The sequence below is a fragment of the Periplaneta americana genome, chromosome 1 (assembly GCF_040183065.1).
Source record: "Periplaneta americana isolate PAMFEO1 chromosome 1, P.americana_PAMFEO1_priV1, whole genome shotgun sequence".
In the NCBI taxonomy this organism is placed as follows: Eukaryota; Metazoa; Arthropoda; class Insecta; order Blattodea; family Blattidae; genus Periplaneta; species Periplaneta americana.
In genome coordinates, this window is record NC_091117.1 from 39,861,034 (window position 1) to 39,873,216 (window position 12,183).

Genomic DNA, 12,183 nt, shown 5'->3' on the forward strand with positions numbered 1-12,183 from the left:
TAAAGCAGATTTGAATAATTTCAAGGGAAGAAATTGTTCCGGGGCCGGGAACTCCACCCGACACTGTCTCAACTTTTCCCTTTATATCCACACAACTTGCGTGCGCTGACAAAACGCCAGAGACCCACATCGAGTGCACACAAACTCTGTGTGACTTGGAATTGTGGTTTTTCTGTTAACGTACACAGTGACATATATATTATGTAAATCTGGTAATATATAAAATATACGTCACTGTGTAAGTTAACAGAAAAACCACAATTCCAAGTCACACAGAGTTTGTGTGCACTCGATGTGGGTCTCTGGCGTTTTGTCAGCGCACGCAAGTTGTGTGGATATAAAGGGAAAAGTTGAGAGAGTGTCGGGTGGAGTTCCTGGGTAGCTCAGTTGGCAGAGCACTGGTACGTTCAACCAGAGGTCCCGGGATCGATACCCAGCCCCAGAACAATTTTTCCCTTGAAATTATTCATAACTTATCTGTGATTACAAAAGAATGACATAAGTATTACTGTATGTTACAAAACAATTACAGTTTAATTTTCATTCTGTATTCCTAATATTTCCAAATAATCCATTTTGAATCTTGCGTACACTACTTTTAACATTTGAATATAATTAATTGATTAACTAGTGGACTTACTCGTGTTAATTATGTAAGATTTGTGCGGCTTACAGCTGTTTCAGTGCCTCAGGCTCTGAGGATGGTGCGTGAAGCACTGAAACAACTGTAAGCCGCACAAATCTTACTTAATTAACACGAGTAAGTCCACTAGTTAATCAATTAATTATTTCCAAATATATCTGATGGACAACTTGAGGCAATCAATTTTACATTAAAACAACTTTTCTATCACATTAACCACTTTAATAAAGCTGTCATATTTAGCAATTCTAAATCAACTATAGGTAAAAGCCAGTAATACAATACAAAACGAACTGTTGAATTTCACCAAAGTATCAAACACCATCTCTTTACAAAACAGTAGTTTTGCAATGGATTTCTGCACATTGTGGAATTCTTTGAAATGAAATGGCAGATACCTTAGCAAAAAAAGGGCACAATGATCCAACAAATTACAAATTCAAGTTTATCGTTTCATTCCCCAAAATTATTAATTAAGAAAATCATCCAACAAAAAATACATGACAAATTTATACACGAGAGTATAAACAAACAATGAAATAACCTCTCGAACAATACAAATTTAATTTCAGAATGTCCACGAATGAAGGATGTCGCACTTTTTCGATTATATACGAGACATGATTGTTTGGCTGCCCATCACAAAGACAGTTACAAACAAAACTAATAACTTTTATTATAAATTAAAGGCCTCATTACATAACAGTAAACTAATTAAAATTAAAATCTTCTTCGAAATAATAAACAATACCTTCATACACACTTCTCGCAACTCATTCATTTATTATTGCCAGGCATATCCATGATTTCATTAACAACATAATTACAACATCAAATACCTTTGGTTCACGAGTATGTATCCATGTATTCGCCAGGACATCATATGCAATACTTATTTCTGATGAAAACGCCTCTTTCTTCACTGTAGGATCTGGTGCATGGTCAATGTTTGCTAAGTAATCAGACACAGCTTCACTGAATTTTCCAAGAGCTGAAACAATTAAGAAGAAAACTTAACTTCTGAATAACCAAATGAAAGAATACAAGGCACTCGCTGTAAATATATTATATGAAAGAGTATCTCCCACACTGCAGGTTTATCATTATTTTGTTATTTAAAACAAATGTATGTATGTATGTATACATAAATGTGTGCGGACACACGTACAGGCATGCATAGAGAAAGAGAGAGGGGAGTATATATTTTAATATAAAATCCACTAGACAAAATTCTATACTGAAATCCTACTGCGAAATTTCTGAAGTTTTGATGATGAAGTTAATACAGAGTTTCGGAATCTGAATCTATCTCTCCCCCACAGCATGTTGTACACCTTCATAGTTTTAAGCCATATTTTAAAGGAATACCGAATTTTATAACTGAAAATTATAATGTAGCTACTTTGCTTTTTAGTGTACCATATTTTTAATCGGTATTGCGCGCGCGCGCGCGCGCACGCACGCACGCACGCACGCACGCACGCGCGCGCGCACACACACACACACACACACACACACACACACACACACACACACACACACACACACACACCATAGATATTTATTGATTACACAATTGGTAAATTTGCAATTTTAAAAATGTAATTATCTAGAAATGTGTATGTGTATGTATTTATTCACACTGCAAATTGGTATATACCCGGTGGCAGTGGTAACTAATTACACTCAATAATGACAATTAATAATAAACACAACTAATAAAAAACAATAATTAATAATAACAATACCGGTAATAATAATAATACTTACTTACTGGCTTTTAAGGAACCTGGAGGTTCATTGCCGCCCTCACATAAGCCCGCCATTGGTCCCTATCCTGAGCAAGATTAATCCAGTCTCTACCATCATATCCCACCTCCCTCAAATCCATTTTAATATTATCTTCCCACCTACGTCTCGGCCTCCCCAAAGGTCTTTTTCCCTCCGGCCTCCCAACTAACACTCTATATGCATTTCTGGATTCGCCCATACGTGCTACATGTCCTGCCCATCTCAAACGTCTGGATTTTATGTTCCTAATTATGTCAGGTGAAGAATACAATTAGTGCAGCTCTGCGTTTTGTAACTTTCTCCGTTCTCCTGTATCTTCATCCCTCTTAGCCCCAAATATTTTCCTAAGAACCTTATTCTCAAACACCCTTAATCTCTGTTCCTCTCTCAAAGTGAGAGTCCAAGTTTCACAACCATACAGAACAACCGGTAATATAACTGTTTTATAAATTCTAACTTTCAAATTTTTTGACAGAAGACTAGATGACAAAAGCTTCTCAACCGAATAATATCACGCATTTCCCATATTTATTCTGCGTTTAATTTCCTCCCTAGTGTCATTTATATTTGTTACTGTTGCTCCAAGATATTTGAATTTTTCCACCTCTTCGAAAGATAAATCTCCAATTTTTATAGTTCCATTTAATAATAATAATAATAATAATAATAATAATAATAATAATAATAATAATAATAATAATAGTAACAACAACAACAAGGAGCATTATAAATTAAATGAAGCATGGTCATTTAAAATAACATTTAAAGTAAATCTACTTTGTATCAACCCTAAGTTAGAACTAAGATCCACGGGTGTGACAGGTTCATACCTGCACAAGTACCTTCCGGCACTACACTTATTTCGCTGTCAACTCACTCACTGCACTGATTCTACCCAATTTCACTAACACTTCTAACCATTTCACTGTTCAAATACTTTGCACAGCCACTTCACTGACACCAACACACTTCACTTACACAATAGACTTCACTGACACTACACACTTCACTGACACAACACACTTCCTCACTGATAGAACACTTCAAATAAGATATCAATTACACCCTGTCAAAACGTGTAATATTACAACCTATCTAATGGGGCATGTTGAAATATATACTGTAAAAACACACACACACACACAAACACATACACCCCACCCCTCTTCACAGACAGACACAGACACAGACACAGACACAGACAGACAGACAGACAGACACACACACACACACACACTCCTTCCCCCTCCCCATGGAAAACCATGAGACACTAAGTTCATCTTACACTTATGTTCATGGTACAAGTAACGTCAGGGTAAACCTTCCATGATAAAACTTTACAATTTTTCTTTTGTACTTCGAACATGAACATTTCAGGTCAAAATAATATGTAAACGCAATAGGAGTACAACGTCTTTTGATTGGAGCCAAGATAACGACAGATACTTACTATATGAAAATACTTGCTTCATGGCATCATTTCTTAACATTCCCATCATCGGAAGCATTGTACCCAAAGTTGCCTTTATAAACGGTACTATACCAAATACATTCGCAGAAGCCAAAGTTCCCATAGTATGGAGAATGGTATAATGAGGAAGTACACCAGGTTGAAACTGCTTGAGAAGACCTCCCATCACCTATTGATAAAGAAAGGTTAGTTATACAAAATACAAATACACATAGACCTACCATGTGGACTTCATGACAATACACACTCCAGATTTTTGTTACATGAATTTCGAATAAGAGGAAAGATGCAATAACAATCAGGTAGAGGAAAAGGAATTGTTTGGGCCACTGGATAAGAAACTGCCTACTGTAGGATGCACTGAAAGGAATGGTGAACGGGAAAAAAGTTCAGGGCAGATATATATCAGATGACAGATGACATTAAGATATATGAATCATATGAGGAGACAAAGAGGAGGGCAGAAAATAGGAAAGATTGGAGAAAGCTGGGTTTGCAGTGAAAAACCTGCCCTTGGGCAGAACAGTGAGTGAATGAATGAATGAATGAATGAATGAATGAATGAATGAATGAATGAATGAATGAATGAATGAATGAATGAATGAATGAAATAAAAATGGAGTGAGAGAAGTGGCCTACAGGCTTGGAGCTCAATAGATTCTTCTTCACAGCACCAAAATATTTTGCAAGGGCGCAATCACGTACCCTTCAATTATTTCTCCTCTCATCTCCTCCCCTTTTATTGGTCATCAGTATTATGAACAGTTTTAAAATAAAGAGATTCCCATCTGTGGAAAACAGTCAATATTATTTAATTATACTTTTGGAGAAAGGAATTCATTGATTTCTTCTGTCAAGTTAAGTTTACAGTAAACAACTTAACAATGACGTAAAATAATTTAGATGCACCTGAAATTTCCAGGCAGAGAGGTTTAAGCTCTAGGAAGAAGGGGATGAAAAAGAACTTCCCCCCGGACCAACTCATACATTACTGAATGAAAGAATACCGAAAAAATAACATTCTATACCAATTAAGGAAACAAATTGAAGGAAGCCGTTAGAGAAAAAGAATGTAATAAATGAAGTCAGTCAGAATATAACCTGAACTACAGTATGAAGAAAAAGAATTACGCCGATATAAATGCACTTAATTGTATGTTTATTGGCACACACCTCATTGCAATGAGCTTGTCCCAAAGCCACAAGAATTCCAGACGCAGGTAACTGCTGTTCTGGCTGGTACTCTGTAGACTGTGTCATCTCTTCTACGCTGAACTCTATCAGCTGCAGCACTACATCCCCATCAATTTCTGGCAAATGTTCCTTGCATATCTGTTCCATTGTTTGTAACAGCGCAATCAGATGATTGCCTGGGAGCTGAAATGACAATAATAAGGGCATGATCATGAATACACACCTACAGAGACATCAACACAGACATGGAAATACTGCACATCCAACCAAAAAGCCAGAAACTCAACACACTAGAACAATATGAAATATACAGACACACGAAAACACACCCCAACGATATTCTCAACACACAACTCAATTTCAAAACACATACACTTTCACTCTACACTACGAACGCACCCACACAGGAAACAAGAGGCGCCAAGACCAACAACGACCAGTTCCGAAGATGACCGAAAATAGGTCGAAACATGTTAACAAGGTACGTTAAAAATTTAACACAAGAAAGTTCTTATCATACATATTCCGAAGTGATACAGTGTTAAAAGTTGTGTAATCAAGCTGAATAATATTTGGAGATGCTCTATCTTGTAAATTTATATTTCTATTATTAAAATTTATTTAACGAAAGAAAGCAGCAGTACAGTCAAATGTCGTTTTAACGAATTTCTAGGGACCCTGTCATTTTCGTTATACTGAAAGTTCATTATACTGTAATATTGATCAATGCTACTTTTTACACAAATGTCGTAACGTTACTGTATGTTTTACTTTGAGAAAAAGTCTGTAATTTTTTTCTGAAATGAACGTTTTACAATTGATTCTAATTTACTATAACGCTTGCACTTTTTGCCACATCCTCCGGTAATATTTCTTTTTGTCCAGTCAAAATTAGCCATAAATCATTAGCAACATTTACAGCTTCAACAAGAGACTTCTTTTTTTTTCACTATCATTGTCATGACATACAAATTCTTCATCACTTTGAATCAAACCACTTTCTTCTTGCATTACACTACTGACAACGTCCTCTTCTGTAACTTTCTTTTCAACAGTCACTGCACTGTCGATATCAATTAAATCTTCTGGTTTCACGTCTGTAGGTGTGTTATTCTTCCCACATAGCTTCATTGTAATGAACATATACATCATTAAAGGAAAATATTTATTTTCGTTGTAGTGAAATTTTCGTTATATTGACATTTGTACAACTGAAATAATTTAAAATCGAACCTTACGCAGGTAAGAAAGGGAAATACAATTTTTTTCGTTGTACTGACGAATTCATTAAACTGGCATACGTTAAAATGACATTTGACTGTGTATCATTGTAATTAATACCGTAATAATAATATTCATCATCATCAATATCATCATCACCACCATCATTTTATTTTATTTTATTGGGTTATTTTACGATGCTGTATCAACATCTAGGTTACTTAGCATCTGAATTATATGAAGGTGATAATGCTGGTGAAATGAGTCCGGGGTCCAGCACCGAAAGTTACCCAGCATTTGCTCGAATTAGGTTGAGGGAAAACCCCAGAAAAAACCTCTACCAGGTAACTTGCCCCGACCGGGATTCGAACCCGGGCCACTTGGTTTCGCGGCCAGACGCGCTGACTGTTACTCCACAGGTGTGGACACCACCATCATAATAATCATAATAATAATAATCATAATAATAACAATAATCATCATCATCACCGCCATGGATCTTCTAATTTACACGACACATCCCACCCACAATATTTCATTCCATCATCTTTGTTGTGAACTCGGCTGTCTCTCCCTGATATAATCAAGGTGGTGAGAGGAAACAGGAACCAACACAATGAGATGGTTGGCGGTTTGGAGTTGAGGAATGGGGAGGAAGATTGAAATTATCTCTGTAGGTTTTAAATATGGTTTACTGATAATAAGATTAATGACCACTGGCTCATTGGAAGGTTTACATTAGATTTTTTTTATTTTGGTTGGTTATTTAACGACACTGTATCAACTACTAGGTTATTTAGCGTCAATGAGATTGGTGATAGTGAGATGATGTTTGGCGAGATGAGGCCGAGGATTCGCCTTAGATTACCTTTCATTCACATTACGGTTGAGGAAAACCTCGGAAAAAACTCAACCAGGTAATCAGCCCAAGCGGGGATCGAACCCGCGCCCAAACGCAACTTCAGACTGGCACGGCAGGCAAGCGCCTTAACCGACTGAGCCACGCCAGTGGCTTTTTACATTAGATTTATTGTCATCAAAATATATATAAGTTCGACATCATCCATTAATGGTAGTCCTATCACATTTCTGCTTTCCATGCACTTTCCATAACAATTTGTTTCCCGGTACTTTTAACATATGATCCTACTCATCTTAAATAATCCTTGTGATGTAAGGTAAAATTTACATACTTTTACCTTTAATTATAATTAATTACTAATCATTATTATAACATGAACAAATAAAAAAAAGACTTAATTTATCCTTATTACATCGGTAAACCTGCATTTCATGCTCATACCTTAACTTTCTCTTGTCATTTCGTCTTCAACATACACAAAAATTTCCTACTGGTATTTTCTTCAGGTTTCTTTCTTTTAGTGATCTAGGACTACATAATTTCTTATAAGCTACTCTAATATTTAGTTTCAGAATTGGTTTTTCAATAAATAATTTCCTTAACCTATCATTTTCTGAACAGGATAAGCATAGCATCCTCTATTTGCCTGCAGGCAGAACAGACATATAGCCTTCTCAATGTTCCCCCTTCTGTTCCTTATTCTCCAAATTTACAAACATAGCAAGCAAATTAATTCAATTTACAAGCATAAACAATTCAACAATTTAGCAGCTGCAGTGGTAGTAGTCACGGTGGTAGAAGTGGTAATAGAAGAAGTGGTGGTGGTGGTGGTGTTGTTTGGCAGTAATAGGAGTGATGGTTGTTTCTGTAGCAGTAGGGTAGTAATGGTAGAAGTGGTGGTAGTTGAGATGGCAGTAATGGTAGTAGTCATGGTGGTAGAAGTGGTAGTAGCAGAAGTGGTGGTGGTGGTGGTGGTGGTAAATACCCATAATCACTGAAGCTCCACACTAATGGAAGCTTTTCTAATCATTAGGAATTATTGAAGAAGCATGTTATTCATTGAGTTAATAGTATACAACCATAATTTACTGATGTTAATAACTTTGAGATTCAAAGGCGAATTTAGACTTTCACTGTGATTGTGCCGCGAAGAAGAAACTGGATTTTCAGTCGTATTGTTTGAATTATAGTAATCACTGACTTTACTTAAAACAGGTATCATGCTACTCCAGCCACATGAAGGTTGCTCACTCAGTAACTCTACATATTAATGTGACACAATAGAATGTACACATTAAACTTGACATTTTCACATTTTTGATGCAAGATGATAAAAATTTGAATTGAAGCAACTATGCAAGTAATTCACAAAATTTGATCTGATTATTTGTGATTAATTTTGCGTACCGGTAATAATTGAAAATACGGATGCTCAGTTCACATAACAGACTGAAGTGAACTACCCTTTCTTTGTCGACCAATTGACAATTAGAACATAATGCGACATAATTCAATTACTTCCACCTTTCCCATAAAATGAAACCAGTAAAGTGTTCCGAAGCTGTAGTGACAGTGAATAACATAAAATTAAACAAGAACAAAAAATATTCCAGTTATGCCTACATAGTTATTAAAAACTTCATGTTTATCTTTCAATGTCTAACTAAAAGTTACAGCCTAGTCCATTAAAGAACTAAATACTGGTATGTAACTAAAATCGTACTTGTAATAGTAGAGTTATGTCCTAAGCAGTAATCAATACCTTTGGATTCCGCATTCGGTAAGCAGCTGCATTCTTTAGCACAAAGCTAGGTTGCTTCTTTGCAATTCTCCTCAATGATCTTATAACAGCTTCACGCACTGCTGGTTCTCTATCTGCTGCTGCTTCTATAAGAGTGCCAACTACCACTAAAAAGTTAAAGAGAGAAGTTAATATTTACTGAAACAAACAGAAGTAAACATCTGGTATATATTGGCATTCTTCTTTGTGGTGAAAGCAAGTAGCGATCATTGCTTGTAATAGTATCCTTTTATTACTCTTAACTGTTTCATTGTTCATGAATTAAGTATTACTTAGAAATTGAAAGTCAAACTTTGTTTTATCAATCTACTATTGATTAATTATATTTTTGAAGTCGTGTATTTACTTTGAAATGGTTAGACATTCTTGTACCGGTACATCTTTTGCATTGATTATTCCTCAAATATCTCATTAATCTTTAACAGGAGCCATTCTTTCACTAATGTGTATGCTTCTACATAATTCATTTGTATTGTAACTGTGACTACTATTTTGTATTATCACTTTACTATTGTTTATTGGTTACAAAATATGTATTTTGATGCCAACTATAACCCTAATATACCTCAGGGTGAAATAGAGTTTATTACATTGGATAATAGAAAAAAAAAGTAGCGATGATGAGTGGTTTTGGTGATGGACAGTGATGATTGAAGTTAGTGATTGGTGTGATGTGTTAGTGGATGATAATGAAACTAGGTGATTGATGGTGATGATGGTGATGGTTGATGAGATGTAGTCGTGGATGGTGATGGTTAATGTGACGCGTAGAGGTGAATGATGGTCAGGATAATTTGTGATGCTAGATGGTGATGGCTGGTGTGAAGTGCGGTGGCAGATGGTGGTGCTGTATAGTTGCAGATAATGATGGTTTGGGTGGTATCTAGTGGTGGATGGCGATAGTTGAAATTAAGGGCCCCTTCAGACATGGCCACTTAGCACTTAGTGGCGCTGCTTAATACACTAAATTTTTGTAGAGTATTTTTCAGTCTTTCAGTGAAAATGGGCATAGAAGAAGATATATTTTCGAAAATTTTGCTCATACAGAGAAGGAATAGACGGAAAAATAGAAGAAGAGTCTGGGTCCATCGATTGTTTTGGAAAGACAGAATCGAGGGCTATTTCACACTTTATTTAATGATTTACATCAAGACGATAAAAAGTTTTTTTTTTTTCTTTTTCGTGTTTTCCCATATTCAAGAAATCATATCACGAGCTTCTCGCAGGAATTACCAATAGGCTGTATACTGTCATGGGGGTGTGAGGGATTGGTGGCCCGACAGTCGTCTGTTAGCAACACCAAAGACGTGTCACTCACAAGCAACTAAAATAGTGGCCTGGCTATTGCCCTATCTGAAACCTACAATTCAGTTCAATTCAATGTATCACAACAGGAAGCGCTATTGTCAGTGACCATCACCAGTGGCAAAGCCAACCACTCAGAGAGTCTGTAGTGCCACTATTCTGTGGCCGTGCCTGTATCTGAAGGCCCTCATTTATATCCATTATTCACAAGCAGCAACACTTCAACAGTGCTTCTAAAAGTAACCTTGTTTGAAGGACAATGGATGGGATAAAGTGTGGTGGTGAATATGGTTGGAGTAAAGTTTGGTGATGGAAATGAGTGAAGTGATATGTGGTTATAGATGGTGACAGCTGGAATTGTTGAGTCAACTCTCCGAAGACAAGTCTGAATCTCACAAGTGATGTGAGGTATGGTAAGTGGTACATGACAAGTTGGGTGAAGTGTCGTGTTGAAAGATGGCTTGGATGAAGTGTGATATTGAAAAACGATTTGGGAGAAGTGTGGTGAAGATGGTTTGGGTGGAGTGTGGTGGTTGAACATAATTTGGGTGAAGTGTGGTGGTGGAAGATGGTTTGGATGAAGTGCGGTGGTTGAACATGGTTTGGGTGAAGTGGTGGTGGTGGTGGTGGTGGTGGTGGTGGTGGTGGTGGTGGTGGAGGAGGATGATTTGGGAAAAATGTGGTTTGAAAGATGGCTTGGATGAAGTGTGGTGGTGGTGGTGGTGGTGGTGGTGGTGGTGGTGGTGGTGGTGGTGGTGGTGGAAGATGGTTTGGATGAAGTGTGGGTGGTGGAAGATGATTTGGGTGGAGTATGGTAGTGGAAGATAGTTTGTGTGAACTGTGGTGGTGGAAGATGATTTGGGTGAAGTGTGGTGATGGAAGATGGTTTGAGTAAAGTGTGTGGTGGAAGATGGTTTGGTGAAGTGTGATAGTGGAAGATAGTTTGTGTGAAGTGTGGTGGTAGAAGATAGTGTGTGATAAGTGTGGTGATGGAAGATGGTTTGGGTGAAGTGTGATGTTCAAAGATGATTTGAATGAAATGTGGTAGTGGAAGATAATTTGGGTGAAATGTAATAGTGGAAGATGATTTGGATGAAGTATAATGGTGGAAGATGGTTTCGATGAAATGTGGTGGTGGAGGTTGTTTCGGTGAAATGTGATGGTGGAAGATGATTTGAAGTGTAATGGTACCAACTTATTATAAGTTAATATTGGTAAAAACGATTAAAGAAAAACATAGATCTTACAGAACAAAAATTATGGCAGGTTATGTTGTTTTGACATGATTACCACGTACGTAATCTTCGGACAGTCCACGGGAATATATTATTATGCTTATTAATTTCAGAATAAAGGTGACATTTGCATGTGACACAACTTGGTCTTAAGTGACATTTCAATGAAGGCCTATGTTTGAATTAACCCATAAGAAACAATTTACATTAATTTTTATAAACATGCTATGTATAAAGAAGAGAGATACTTGCCTAACATTTGCGAATCCTTTACACGCGCTTCCGTCATTGTTAATGAAGATTTTAGGTTATGAAGCTAATAGCAATAATATAAACAGCAAGATACTATTAATCCCGCTTTTCTTGTATTATTTAATACATTTTCAACTTCCAAAATAAGATAGGAATAAATATATCTATCATCAATTCCATAAGAGAGTCGATCACGAAATGTCACTTCACTGTTTCATAAAATTCACATTCTGATTAAAGAAATCGCTGCGTAATGAATGTGTCGAAAACATGTTCAAAACAAAATCACATGATTATTACTAGGTAGAATGAAACTCCACTGTACCGACTGCAGCAGACACAGACAGCACTTGTCAAAACGTATCGGTATTCACCCGATTGGTTCTCAGTTACACCTGATTCAACCCT

General features: G+C 36.6%; 1 protein-coding gene across 3 annotated transcripts in view; it reads right to left on the reverse strand.

The window, feature by feature from the left end:
• The window catches only part of c11.1 (maestro heat like repeat family protein c11.1), a 69,997-nt gene extending 58,033 nt beyond the window's left edge, over positions 1 to 11,964 (reverse strand). For all 3 annotated transcript variants that reach the window (XM_069818705.1, XM_069818700.1, XM_069818712.1), the window contains exons 1-5: positions 11,776 to 11,964; positions 8,945 to 9,090; positions 5,079 to 5,282; positions 3,885 to 4,074; positions 1,483 to 1,634 (exon numbers count right to left, since the gene is read on the reverse strand). In XM_069818705.1, coding sequence (XP_069674806.1) covers positions 1,483 to 1,634; positions 3,885 to 4,074; positions 5,079 to 5,282; positions 8,945 to 9,090; positions 11,776 to 11,812 — 729 coding nt within the window. In that variant the 5' untranslated portion in view covers positions 11,813 to 11,964. The remainder of the gene's footprint in view (positions 1 to 1,482; positions 1,635 to 3,884; positions 4,075 to 5,078; positions 5,283 to 8,944; positions 9,091 to 11,775) is intronic.
• Positions 11,965 to 12,183: the final 219 nt, after the last annotated feature.